The sequence below is a fragment of the Euprymna scolopes genome, chromosome 43 (genome assembly GCF_053919585.1).
Source record: "Euprymna scolopes isolate OS-2025 chromosome 43, ASM5391958v1, whole genome shotgun sequence".
In the NCBI taxonomy this organism is placed as follows: domain Eukaryota; kingdom Metazoa; phylum Mollusca; class Cephalopoda; order Sepiida; family Sepiolidae; genus Euprymna; species Euprymna scolopes.
The window spans coordinates 7,904,796-7,919,755 of record NC_136524.1 but is presented as its reverse complement, the minus strand read 5'-3'; the positions used below and the strand labels follow the sequence as shown (position 1 = coordinate 7,919,755).

At 33.4% G+C, this 14,960-nt stretch overlaps 1 protein-coding gene across 1 annotated transcript in view; it reads left to right on the top strand.

The window, feature by feature from the left end:
• LOC145268159 (CDP-diacylglycerol--inositol 3-phosphatidyltransferase-like) overlaps positions 1 to 14,960 on the top strand; it is a 67,036-nt gene that overhangs the window by 46,760 nt on the left and 5,316 nt on the right. Inside the window, exons 4-5 of the mRNA XM_080123358.1 lie at positions 1,516 to 1,597; positions 5,639 to 5,720. Of these exons, the coding sequence (XP_079979484.1) occupies positions 1,516 to 1,597; positions 5,639 to 5,720 (164 nt within the window). The remainder of the gene's footprint in view (positions 1 to 1,515; positions 1,598 to 5,638; positions 5,721 to 14,960) is intronic.

The following is a 14,960-nucleotide window of genomic DNA, read 5'->3' as shown; positions in this document are numbered from 1 at the left end:
AGCCGATGTAACCTTCAACATTCTTTAGATGTATCTTTACAAACTCAGGAATTTTTTCTGTTGAACTTGGAAATCTACATGGAATTTCAAACAGAACCGTTTTATTTAATACATGGAGGCAGTATGGTCTCATTCTGTCAGCCATTACCAAGTAGACATCTTCAGTAATTCACAATTGTATGTTTAGTATCATCTACACTCTAGATTGAACCTTGAACCACGCAGAAAGTGTCACTTAGAACTGAGTTTTACTTGGTTATTTATTCATTACGTTATTTGTCTTCAAGATAAATCTGAAGTAGGTCAAAGGTCACATCATCTGAGATGTGAAAATAACACTCAAAATGAGAACAGTAGTCTGAATAATCCAAATATTGCAAATTATCAATCCTCATCTAAAAAAATTCAGAAATGAAAAACAAATGTTAGCATCTTCATGACTAGAATATACATATGATTGGGAACCACTTGTGAATTTAATATTCTCTAGAAACTTCCTCATTCGTTTTTATGTTATATAATGTATTTATAATTTTTATTTTCATTAAAAATTGAAATAGGATTAAGATGAGATTTTGATTATGAACTCCCATTTTCATAAGTTATGTGTAGAATGTTTCATTGGACTTAAGCACACCAATTATTTTACCACATCAGAGAAAGAAGTTTAGCATAACTCTGTATCATGATATTGAAGAGCACACTTCGTCAAACTCAAACCAATAAAAAATGGATGTTTTCAAATTAACTTGCTCTCATATCAACATTTTTTCCATTATAACATTTAATATTCACTGCATGTAAAAAGCTTATATGTAGATTTACTAATGTTTTTACATTAACAAAAAGCGTGCAGTTTCAATTTGACAAGATCAATTTGATCAAAATCAGGTTTTGGTTTTAATCAGTTTAAAAGAAAGATTTATCTACTCTTACTTTTGATTGGTCTTAACATCACAATTCATTGTTTGAATTTAAAATCGATCAATGTCACAATCTGGACCATGTGAATTTCATCTTTATTTCCATTATAAACTATCTTCAGGGTATGTTGATTTATAATTCTTATAGGTTTTAGGTTAGGGAAATGTGTAAAACGGACAGACAGAGAGTTTTGATCTTATATATATATATATATATATATATATATATATATATATATATATATATATATATATATTGAAGTAGTCGTCTGTACAGGTTTTATCAAAGTTTCTCTTGTGTATTTGCTGAATAAAGAAAATATAAAAACTAAACTGAATTTCTCATGTAGAGATTTAAAAAGGTGAGTTATTTCCCTTTCTCTTGATTTTCCCCGAATCCATGGCTCAGTGTTTAGATTGAAAGTCGATGAATGCCATGACAGAGAGCATGTTAAGTTCCTATATTGTTTTGATGTACATAATCCTCAGGGTCAGACGATTTATTATTGGCTTTAAATGTACATTGGATGAGGAAAGCATGCAAAGTAGACCAATAATTTATTGTATTTTTTCCTATTACTTTTTCTTTCAGCTCTCTCATGAAAGGTTCTGGGAGTCATAAAATCTTGGATTTGAGTGCCAATCCAATTTTGCGTCACTATTACCACAATAAAGTAAGTTCAAAATTCTTTCATAAAAACTGATGTACAATTCTAAATTAGGTCACCGTCTCTCTTTCTCTCTCCCTCTTCTTTTTTCCATCACTCTTTTAATAATGTACATCATCCTATTCCACTCATTCACTTCTTTTTAAAGTCCAGTTTTATGGGTTGTTTTATTTTTCTATATGCATGAAAATAATTAGAATCTTAATGTACCATACCATAACAGACAAGTTATTTGTGTTCTGTTGCTGCTGTGCTGAAAAGAATGACAACAAACATTTATTTATACAAATGCAAATGTCTATTTCTATTATCTGATTACAGCAAATAAGAAGAGTCAGAATGGGTGGAAGGTGCTCAGGAGTTGATTCAAGTTGATCTTTTGAATTTGCGAGCCAGACACTTTCTCTTGTTACTAATTTGAACCAATTCATATAACCGTTTCGAAAACCCACACAACTGCAGCACTCATTCCAAGATTTCACCTACACACTTAATGTAGCCATATGTGTAATAGTATGGACATCTCTCCAACCTCCAAAGCGTTAGGAAGTGATCCATAAAAAAAAGTTGTCAGAAGTAAAAACCCCCAAAAAAGCCATAACAATTGTTAAAAATAATTTGCCAAGGCACAGTAGATATGAAGTGGTGGTCAGCTTAGTGTGGCCGAAAAGATGAGTCATTTCCCACTTATTGGTCACTTTTAGATAAAAGATTGGACATAAGATTTCTGATTTTGATTCAATAAATTTATGAGTCAAAGTTAGTTTATGAATAGTTTTTAGTTTGGAACAGTTGACGGTGATTAACAGCTCAGAGGTGCCCTGAAAAAGGTCATGTAGATTGACGAGACCCAATCAAGTTGAAAATAATCTCGCAGCTGACATGAACAGATGGCTAATAATGGACAATGTTTGAGGATCTATGGTACACTATAGACCGGTGAGACACACACGCCTGCGCGCACCTTGCTCAACTGAGTTTTTCATCATAATGCAACCATGAAAGCAGTCATTGGGCTACATATGAAATGGCTTTTAGTCATGTTTTGCTTATCTAATAAACAGATGTATTTCATTTGTTGCATCCACACGTGTCCTGTATAAGTGTCTCATGTTGAACAACGAGATATTATGTTTATTTAGTGATGTTGCTATTTATGCACATTAAGTTATCATTCATTCCCCTTCCAAGATTCCGCCTTTGATAGGTGGGTGTTTCTGTGTCAAGCAGCCAGATATTATTACTTCTGGCCAGGTGTTATCTCTGGTCTCTCAGACTAGTTAACAAACAAGTAATTTTTTTTCATTATTTTCGTTTTTCGTTTTACTTAATATGTGATAGTTTTATGAGTATAAGTCATGTTTCCGTTTTTACTTTCCTCTCCAAGAGGGCAAAGTTGGATACAAGGTGATCTTCTGTTTGGTCTATATTGGACTACACACCAGTACAAAAGATACAATATTTTAAAGTTAAGGATTTTTGTGAACCAATTTTCTACATTTGGTTACTTCATGAACCAATTACAGTATCATCATCATTTATTATTATTATTATTATTAGTAGTAGTAGTAGTAGTAGTAGTAGAAGTATTATTATTATTAGTAGTAGTAGTAGAAGTATTATTATTAGTAGTAGTAGTAGAAGTATTATTATTATTAGTATTAGTAGTAGTAGTATTATTATTAGTAGTAGTAGTAGAAGTATTATTATTATTAGTAGTAGTAGTAGTAGAAGTATTAGTAGTAGTATTATTAGTAGTAGTAGTAGTAGAAGTATTATTAGTAGTAGTATTATTATTATTATTAGTAGTAGTAGTAGAAGTATTATTATTATTATTATTATTATTATTAGTGGTAGTAGTAGAAGTAGTAGTAGTGGAAGTATTATCATTATTGATAGTATTATTGGTATTATTATTAGTGGAAGTAGTACACTATGGCTTCAGATGAAAAGTGTCCATTAGACCTGCCTCCCTGTTTGTTTCATATGCAATTTTTTCAAACAATACAATTTCATTATAACGTAATAGTTCACAAGGTCTAATTTTTTTTCTAAATGGTGCTAACTAAAGTAAATAAAAATCTATACTCCTGTAAATTTAGGGGTTTTTGTGTATTGATATTCATATTAAAAACTTTTTCTATTTATTTAAAAAGAAAATATAACTTTGTTATACATAGGTCGTTGAATTGCATTCATCTGCAAAAGATCTAGCTAATTTGCATATTCTTTTAAACATTCATTTTAATTAATTCCTATTAGTTTTTTCGGTTTTCTTATGGAATGATCACCTTTAGTTAACTATTACGTGTAATTATATTCATGCAGATATTCTACATGATTTATACTTGTGTAATATTTGTGTAAAAAAACTTATAGTAAACACAAACCTTTTTACATATTTATTTATGTATACGTATATGTGTTTAAAAATTTTGCCTACCAAACTGTCAGTTTTTGGTCTACATACATGAAACTTAATATATAAGGTATTTGAACCCATGCGGAACTTTATATTTGGGTTTTAGCCAGGGAAAATCGGTGCAAAAGTGTGAAAAAAAAAATGTAATTTGCCACATGAAGGTCGAACGCAGCATAATAAATACAAATGCATAACATAATAGCTATTATTCACGTCTTAATTTTTAGCCTTGCAGCAAACATGTCTTCATAGCTCAGGCATTAACATCAAAGGAAAAAGTAAATCATAAGCTAAGCATTTTGGTTTCAATTCTCTGTGGTGGTGCACAAGTCATTTTTTTTTTTTTTTTTTTAACTTTTTAAATCATTATTTATTGGATCCAATATAATATAATAATGAATACAAAATCTGCATTAATCAAAATATCATATTTAAGCATATTTTACGATTGAGCAATGCCGGGTAGCCTGCTAGTGAAACAATGAAATGCATGCTTTTTTTTTTTTTCTGTGCAAGAATTAAGTTTTAAATAAAATACCATTTGTTCAAATACTTATTATTTAGTGTTTGATATTAGAAAAACGTGCACACGCACATATAGATTGCGAAAGGCAGTATTCTCTGTTTGTATTTTTGCTCCATGGAACAACCTGCCAGAGGATGTCATAAAGATGACTCCCATATCCAGGTTTAAAGTGACCATTAGACGAACATTGAAAATAACATCATTTTGTTTCTTTACATGGCCTGTTGCACTTTACAGTTTTTGTTTTTTTTACAAATAAATTTGCTTTGATTTGATTGTGACATAACAGATCACAAAAACATTTAGTATTTTATAATAATAATAATAATAATAATAATAATATAGATATTTTTATTTATGCAAGATGAATATCTTAAAATATTTCACAGCTTATGAATTTTTTGAACGGGGGGGGGGGGGGTATGACTAGTATTTTACAATTATTGGAGTGTACCCACAGCAAAATTGGAATACAAAAATTCAGAGCATTTTTATAGTGATGTAATCTATTATATAAATCTCAACTATCTGTTTAAGTGTATGTATGTATGTATGTATGTATGTATGTTTGCCTAAAACTTTTGACAGAGGCGATGGATTTTCACGAGATTGGTATCATTTTGAAGTTCAACGCTTCGGACGACAAATATCGAAAAATTGGCCCAAAACATTAATTCCTTCATCCTCAACTGGGCACTTTTCTACAGGAAGGATCGCTTTTTTCGCCGATATTTTCGAAAGTCATCCCCCCTTTTCGATCGACTAGCCTTAACTTAAACCTACGTCACTTCTAGTTTGACGATGGATGCAACAGTAAACTCGTCATTTTTTTTCATGTTCTTTTCCTCCTTCACAGTACGGGTTCGAGCCTGCCTGCCTACTGCCACTTTTTTTTTTTTTTTTTTTTTTTTTTTTTTTGCTCAACAACCACCTCCAAACAGGCAACGCCAGGCACCCAGGCTAGTGATAAAGACAGGAATTAACCAAAAAATGTTTTGTTTTTTTTAATTCTGCATCCATGAACATTTATTTTAAATTTCAAACAAAATTGCAAATATCTTTACGATAATACTCTGTGTGTTTCTAACTTTGTTTACAGATAATCCTCTTCCTGATGTGTGCCGGCAATGAACTCTTTTACTGCTTGTTGTACGTTAAATACTTCACAGATGGACCATCAGGTAAACTTACATTTCTTGTTGTTCAATATTTATTCTGCATCATTCTCAGACTATTCTGCTTTTTTTTCTATTATTAGAATACTGAGCACTTTTGTAATCTAAACCATTAAATGTTATGTTCAAAAAATAACAAGAATGGATGAATAGGAAAAACGACGCAAGCAAAATATGTAAGATAAATTTCTCACAATGAGTTTATCAAAATCTTTGATACAATACATAATAGGAAAATTTTAAGAAGTTTGTATGAATTAAAATTATGTCTACATTTAAAAGTGGTTGAGGATTCTCTGCTAAACTATCATACCACTGAAAAAAAGAATTTCTACTTTTTTAGGAAATTAGGTGTGTTAAAATCGGAATTGATAATTGTATTGGATTTGTAAATTTAGAATCGATAATTATATCAATATCAGAAAAATATTAGAATCATCCTATCACTGTTAGAATGCATTGAAATTTTAAAATTATAAAGATCAGTTACTCTCTCTCTCTCTCTATATCTATATATATCTATATATATATATATATATATATATATGATTGTTGAGCTGGATTAAATTCAACGATATGAAATAGAATGGAGGTGGAAGGACCTGAATACTCAATGTTTCGCCTGATTTATGCAGGCTTTTTCAAGAGGGATGGTCACTGACAAGAGTCAAAGGATTTGGGGCTATATATAATGATGGGGGAGAGCAGCGTGTTTTCCTTATGTAAATTAGATGTCTATATACATATATACATTTTATGATGAGAGAAAATAAATTAGAGTAAACTAGCGTAGTGGATTACGTCTAAAAATGAAAAGTAATAAAGTAAATAAATTGATAAACTGGGACGAGAAAATTAATTGGGCTAAAATATCGTAGAGATTTAAATGATTGCGTTTGGGAATATAACTGTGATAGATTAAGTAAATAATATGAAATGAGATTACGAAGGGAGTTTTTATCATCATTATATATAGCCCCAAATCCTTTGACTCTCTCGTCAGTGACCATCCCTCTTGAAAAAGCCCACATAAATCGAGCGAAACATTGAGTATTCGGGTCCTTCCACCTCCATTCTATTTCATGCTTTAAATATATCCACTTCAATGTATTCAAAGTGGGGAAAAATACTTACTGCAGTTAAGTAGGAACATGTCACAAGAAAAAAGAAAAACTGTTTTTCTAGCAAAGATTCTTTTATGTGTCGATAATTAAAATTTAAATAAATGTATATTTTTTGTAAAATGTAGGTGGGTGTATTTATTTGTAAAATGTAGGTGGGTGTATTTATTTATAAAATGTAGGTGGATGCATCTATTTGTAAAATGTAGGTGGGTGTATTTATTTGTAATAAAAAAATTGTGACACGTCTTTAAACCTTTATAATATTTTCTGTAATATTTACCTAACGTATTTATTGTATTGAATGGAAGGTATCTAAAATAATTTTTTTTTTATTTGGTATTTTAAAATACTGCGGCTGTTATTATTTCAATTTATCAAATGAAATTCAAAATGGAAGAATATTTATTTTTAATCTTCGTGTCTTAGTGTGGCGTGGACCCCAAATGCTTCTAATTTGCAATAGCTCTGATGTAATTGATTGAATGTATCTGATTGAAAATGGCATGCCCGAGTGGATGTGCTGCAGCAGCAGCAGCAAACGAAAGAATTCCTTCAGCCATGCTTCATCAGGAGGTTTGTATTGGTGTTAGAGTTTTGGATATATTACAAACTTGATGTCTCGAGTGGTTTGCCCATATAAGGGCGTTACCACCTGCATAAACTAAATCACATGCATGGATACTAAAGACATGAGAATGTGCTGGAGATCAACAAAGGCCCCTGCTTGAGTGCATAGTGATTGATATCAATTGTTTGGATTTGGCCACACGCAAAGCAGATGTGAGCTGCTGTCTGGTATTGCCTTCTTGCAGACTGGGACACTCACATCACCTTAAATACCCAAGTTGATGATGATGATGTCTCTAACAATAGACCTTTGTTCATGAATAAATTACTAATCAAAAATGAGTCATCGTGCTTAGCATCCTCATTTGTGTACGCGCATGGGTATATTGGGCTTTAGTTCTAAAAAAGTCCTTTTTGCTAATGTATAGAGAATGTTTAAAGCTTTATGTTGCAAGTGAAAAACGGTTGCATTTGCAAGTGATTGTTTTTTTTGTTTTTTTTTTTTTTTTTTTATTACATTTTCACCCCAAACAAGGCATGTTGGCACTTTGATGTAGGGGGGCTACTATTATGGACATAAGCTACAGGGATACTATGTAGGGAGTTGGGAAGCAAGATGTTGGTTCACGTTACACTTGAACATCTGCATGTCAGTACAGTTGGGGAAGCAGAAACCCGGAAGGGAATTCCAAAGTCTAGCAGTTCTGGGGAAGAAACTAGAGTAGAAGGCTCTCTTCTTACTGTGAAGGGGTGGGATTTAGCTGCTTGTCAGGTTTGTTGGGGGTATTTATGTCAAGGGGGTACAAGTGCTTGCAGTTCGTCAGAGCAAGCACCGTTAAAGTACTTGTAGAACAGGCAGAGGGATGCAACATTTCGTCAATGGCAACTTTTATACTCCTGCTCATAATGTTATATTCGGCATCACATCTGCCTCTTCCTTTGTTTTCAGATTGCTTTCTTCATCCTCTTAACTGCTGCTTGCATATATCCGGGGTTTTCTTATGTGATGTTTTGTTTGTTCTCCAAGCCTACCTTTCAGGCCTCTTTTGCAGTCCTGGTTGATGTACACTTCCCCACCCAAGAGGAGCTTTGCAGGTGTTTCCCTCATCATGGCATGGGGACTATTTTGGTAATACATCAGGAAATCTCCTAGACATTTTCTCCATTCCTTTCCTCTCGTATTCATAGCTTTCAACATGGTTCCAAAGAACTGCTCAATTTTCCCGTTAGTTTGGGGATAAGGTGTTATCTTTTGGTGTTGGTTATCCCATTCTTTACAGAATTGCTTAAATTCAGAGGATACGAAATGCGAACCATTAACTGAAACAATTGTTGCAAGGATGCCATGTGTATAGAAACAGTTTTAGATTGTCGATACAATTATACTGGATCTGGTGGATTTTGTAAAAAAAAATGCTTCAGGCGATCTTGAGCCTGCGTCCATCATTCCAATTATGTAATCCACGCTGGGGAAAGGTCCATATGTCAACGTAGAGAACTTTCCAGGGGCCTTTCATTTCGGCTATATGAACTGGACAGCTCTTAGGGTCTAAGGTTGTGCATGGAAACATCACCTTATGGTGACCTCTATGTCTTTGTCTATATTAGGCCACCATACTTTAGTTCTAAGCAGCGTTTTTGTTTCCATTATACCCAAATGTGTTTCATGTGCCAACTTCAAGATTCGCTTCTGGAGGTTTTTGTGGATAATGATTCTGGCTCCACCAAAACTATACCCTGTTTGGTTGTCAATTTATTCTTCACGTTTATAGGGTTCTGCTAACTTGCTCTTTCAGTTGTTTTGTTGTATCGCCTTTTCCACTGCTTCCATTGATAGTTGGATCCTGTTGAGATTCCTCCATTATTTCTGATGAAGTAATAGATTTAGGGATGCTATTTGCCACAATAGTGTTGATAAACGCTTCAGCAATCTCTTCTTCGGGTGAGACTGCTGTTTGATACTTCATTGCTGAGAGAGTATATCTGCTGGGTTATTCCTACCATTAATGTTTTATGGTATAATTGTATTGTTGCAAGCATAGGATCCAGCACAAAATTTGCATGGAAGGGTTACCCTTGAGATTGAAAATGGTCGTTAAAATAGTCATTATAAGAAAATTTTTTCAATAGAGGTAAAAATGGAATTTTTCACAAGCCCATACGATTGCTAGGGCTTCTTTTTCTAGTTGGCAGTAACAGCGTTCACCTTCCGTTAGAGTTCTTGACACGTAGCTGATGGGAGCGAGTATACCCTGTTTATTTTAGGAGAGTATTACTCCTAGTCTTATGGAACTGGCATCCACTAAGACTGATGTTTCTAGTTTGGGATCAAAATGCAAGTGCGGTTTGCTTTGAATTATTGTATTCTTCAGCTTAAAAAAGCAAGGTTCTTCTTCCTCCATCCGTTGCCATTCCGTGTTTGCCTGCGTCAACCTTTTTAATGGTTCACTAAGTGTAGCCAGTCAAATAAACTTTCTGGAGTAATTTATTAAACACAAGAAGCTGTGTATATCTTGGACATTTTCAGGCTTTTTTTAAATTATTTATTGCTTTTATTTTAGAGTCAGTTGATTTGATCCCCCGTATTGGACACGATAAACCCATGGAACTCGATTTCTTCACTATGGAATATGCTCTTGTGCTGTGTGACTGTAAGGTTGTTTCCTCTTAATGTTCGCAACACCATATCTAGGGTCTTGTTATGTTCTTTTGTGTCTTTGCTCAGATTAGAATGTCATCGGTCCCATTGCAGCAGTTTGGGATTTTCTGAAGTATTTGTTGAAGCAATCACTGACCTTTTTCGGCTGCAGATGTAATGCCCATAACCAGCACCTTGTACCTGTAAATCCGGGATTTGCATGAAAAGGTAGTGATGTCCTTAGACTCTGGATCCAGTTCTATTTGGTGATAGTTGGAGTTTAGATCGTTTTTTGAGAAAATGTTTGCGTTACTGATTTCACTCAGTAGCTGTTCAACTGTTGGTATTTGATAGCGAGTGCATTTCACTGTTTTGTTTGTCAAGCATAGGTCGGCACATATTCTAATTTCTCCGTTTGGTTTTGGCACTGCTACTAATGGTGAGACCCATGGAGGTGGGTTCTTCCACTCGTTCAATATCATTCTCTAGCATTTCCATCTTGGTGGTTGTGCTAACAGTGTAACGTTATCATGTTTTCTAATTTTAAGTTGGGAGTTTTTCATCCTTCCTAATCCTTCTAGCGAGGGTAGGTGCTGCTCGAGAATTTCTTTTGTTGATTTGGGGATACTTTTTTTTTTAGTATATGCTTTCACCTGTGGGGTACTAATAAACCCTAGTTTGATGCTGACCCGTTTGCTTTATATGTTACCTCCCTTAGTATGCCTTTGTAACGAATATTTTGTGGGCTATTCTTTTGGGATCATTTGTTAGCATTGCAAAAAATTCTCCCTTTAGTGGTATTGGAATATTCCATAGGCTTTTGGTGTACAACTTGTTTCTTTTAATGTTAATTTTGCCTGTAATTTAAGGATTCCTTTAAATGTTTTGCTGTCGATGAGGTTGATGTCTGCTCCAGAATTTATCGATATTCTGATTGGTACGTCGTCGATGTAGACGATTTTGTTCTCTGCGGAACTAATAGATTCTACCTAAAAACCCCATGCCTGGCATTTCGATTTCATTGATACGGGTTGGGCGTAGTTCTGTCCATTTGACATGTTTACTTTTCCTTTACGGTTGTTCTTTTTCTTTAAGCATGTTTTTTTCAAAGTGATCATTACGCCACAGTAATTAAATTTCTTCCCAAACACCGGGCATTTTGTTTGACTGTGTATGTGGTCTGAGCTGTTATAACCATAGCATTTTATGATTGGTTTTAAAGCGCTGCTGTTGTCCCTACGTTGTTTCCTATATCCACTGTTAAGTTGTTGTTGTTGTTGGTTTTAATTTCGTGGATATCCATATATTTTTTCTATATGCTCAGCCTGTGTTTTAATGGACTCAAATATAAATGCTTTTTGAAGTGCTTCCTCTACAGTTAAATTAATTTTTTTCAAATACACACAACGTAATTTGCTTGAGGTGCACTTGATACACTATAGCTTTGTCCCGTTGTATTCACCAAAGTTGTATTTTGCTACTTGTATGCTTAGACGGGTGGCGTAGTCATGTGTTGACACCCAGGTTTTCTTGACTAAGCATCCGGAATTTATGATGCTCGAAGACCGTATTTGTTTTTCTGTATAGAATATTCATCCCGGGCTATCTTTGTTGTTTTGTATGTAGGCTCTACTTGACCTGGTGGTATCTCCGGTGATAAGGTTTGGATGATGTCTTTTAGTTTCTTCTCCCGTGTAAAACTGAAAGAATGATAGTTATCATTTATCATCTGTTATTTCAAATGCTGTAAATGTGTTTTCAATGTGTTCACTCCATTCTCTCCATGCTTGCTCCTGGTAATAGTCTAGGGGTTCTATTCTTAGTATAGAGAAAGCTGTCTTCTGAAATAATTATTCTTTCATTATTTTCGACTTTTAAAATTTGTGTTGCATTGCTGTTAATTTTGGGCACTTTTTGGTGAGACAACTTGACTTTGTGTATTTTTCCTTTTTTTCTGTTCTGTTGCTGTTGACTTCAAATACTTTTCCTGTTTTTTTTTGTTTTTTTTTGCTCATCGTTGTCGCCAGGTTTGCTGTTTGCTGAAGAGTCTTAAACTTCCCTCAGGGAGTTATATACTCCTGCTCATGATGATATCCAGCGTCACAGCAGCTAGAAATAATAAAATGCTTATCTTTTGGCAATTGTTTTTTTTACAGACAATTTTTCAAAGTTCATTACTGAGGGAAAAAAATCTTTTCAGCCATTTTTTTTTTGTTTTTTTTATGAAATGAGCAGTCAAATTATTTAAACAATAAAATGTTTAATAGACCAATGTATGCTTTTTTTTTTTTTTTTTTTTTTAACAAAAGCTGGTTAAAAAAAAAACATCGAAGAAATAGGAATGTTTGTACCTTCAAGTCTTAACATAAAATTTGGTGCATATTTAGATTTACTTATGATGTACATACTTGTCACAGAATGCAGATATCATATTCCAAAAATCATATTGGTTTGGTTAGTAACTTTTCTATTTGGCTAGTAAATGAAAATGTTTAGTTGTCAAATGTCAACTAAAGATGAATTTGTACGTAAAGCCCTGACTAAAGATCACTGATTTGCAACAGCATGACTAGTTAGTTCTTTGTCTTCCCCCAAAAAATTCCTAATTGGCAGTTATGGCGAGTTTGTCAATACATGAGTACCAGGCTCTTGACAATACTTATAGTTACTATTTTCACAGTGCAATGCTCCATACAAGTCAGCCAAAGCAGACCTGCAGCAATTGCAATGCAAAACCAGGATTAGGTAGATTTGCAGTATGAATCCAGAAGGTGTGGTAAAACATTGATGTTATTTATAAAAAAAAAAAATGTGTGGACATGTGGAATGTTTGAGTGAACTTATTAAAGATGGTTTGAGATTTGGAAGAAGCAGCAGCTCACCTAAGCTGCCTTGCAGGGAATTGTTGTTGAGAGATTGCGTGAAAACTCTCTGCAATTCATTCACATAATATATTTCCTTTGAGGTGTGGAATGATATTTGGCATGCGTGCAGCCACCACCACCGAGAGAGTAGGCCAGTGAATATGACAGCATAACGTCACTTCCTGATCAACTTGTATGTATAGATAGTTTCCGGTATCAACCATGTGGTCACGCTAAAAGGCATAAAAAATATGGCTGTGTTAACAATTATCCATGTATGTTCTAAAGAGAAAGAACAATTCTCCATTTGGATAATAATTATCATAATTGCACATTGGGATAATTTTAATCTAACAAAATATAGTAAGTGAACTCCTTTTTGAACTTTAATTTCTATTGGAGAAAGTTGAATATTTTATTTTATTTATTTATTTTTTTTACTGCAAAACAAAATTTTTATAATATTTTTCAGTCCATTCTTTTAATAATAAAACTTTTCACTGAGTGTTTCCAAATATTTTAAAGTTAGCATTTTTCATGGCAGTTTTTTTTTTTTTTTTTTTTTTTTTTTTACGATTGGCGAATTTTCAATATTTTAGCACCGGGCGTAATTTATTTCTTTGAAATATATTTAAAACTTCAAGTTTTTGTTTCTTATAACATTTTAACTGTAAATAATTTACATGATGAGTTTGTTTTACTATACACATAGATTCGAAAAAGTTGTCAAAAAACAAATATATAACAAACGTTATCAAAAGCAAGATAAGTTACTTTTCTACCAAACTGGATAAATTTTTAGTGTTTTTATTTAATCTAAAGTGTTTATTCGACTCGAAAAACATACAGTGTTTACCGATGTATTTGAAAAATGCAAATGGCGGCATGCTAGTTTAGAAAAATGAGTTTAAACAAAAAAATTATACAAAATACTGTTAGAAACTTGCTCAATATATGTTACCATGACATAGGCCGACATATATTCGATGGGTTTCTAACAGTATTTTGTATAATTTGTTGTTTGAACTCATTTTCCCAAACTTACCAAGTTTAATAGCGAGCATGCTGACATTTTTCTTTTGAAAATATATCGATAAGCGTATGATTTTTTAAGTGATTACACGTTTTAAAGTGAGTAAAACCACTAAAAACCTTTCCAGATAGGTAGAAGAGTAACATCTTGCCTTTGATAACATTTATTTGGTATTTGATTTTTGACCACTTTTTCGAATCTATGTGTACGATAATACAAACCCCAAAATTAATTTAACTTGAAAATACTATTTAAAATACACGTGCGTACACTGCACAAGCACCCTTATTATTATCATAATAGTGATAATAATAAAAAACTGGTCTAGATGACATCGACTGGCACCACACCAACTAGTTGTGAAGGGTCAGGGAGGATGGAAAAACCGAGGTGGGAGAGTACTAACCAAATCTCCACTGGAAGTGTGCAGTTCAAATCTGGTACCTTGGGTAGGCATTTTGTCACTCAAACCCCAGGAAACACCAATGACCGATGCCAACGAGAAATCGGTGACAACGGCTGTTGCGATAACATGCAATCATCTGCACAAGTGGTCAAGAGGTGGAGAACACTGGAAATCTGGGAAGACTTGTTGTCACTTAGTCTCCAGGGAACACCACAGTGACTGATCACTGATGGTGGCCTGTGAGACAACTAATACACTACACATTTTGACGAAAAACATGGGAAAAAATGAACATAGAACAGAAAACCAAAACTTTAAATATAATTTCTGTAATAGTTATTTAAATATTTCAACATATAATCTTGTGGGCAAATCCAGCTTCCCAATAAGGGGCACTCTGGATAGCAATAAAAATAATCTCAGTCATGAAAAATTTCTCCTCCACCGACCAAGAACAGAAAAGGTAAAGTGTAGCATCAAAACTGATACTACACTGTGATCTTGTTCTGAAGGCCAAAAAATATTTGTGTTTAATGTTTCTTTGTTTGTTCCCTAAATTCATAATTCAGTTATATCAGTATTAAATTGTATATTGCTTTAAAATTACTTAATTT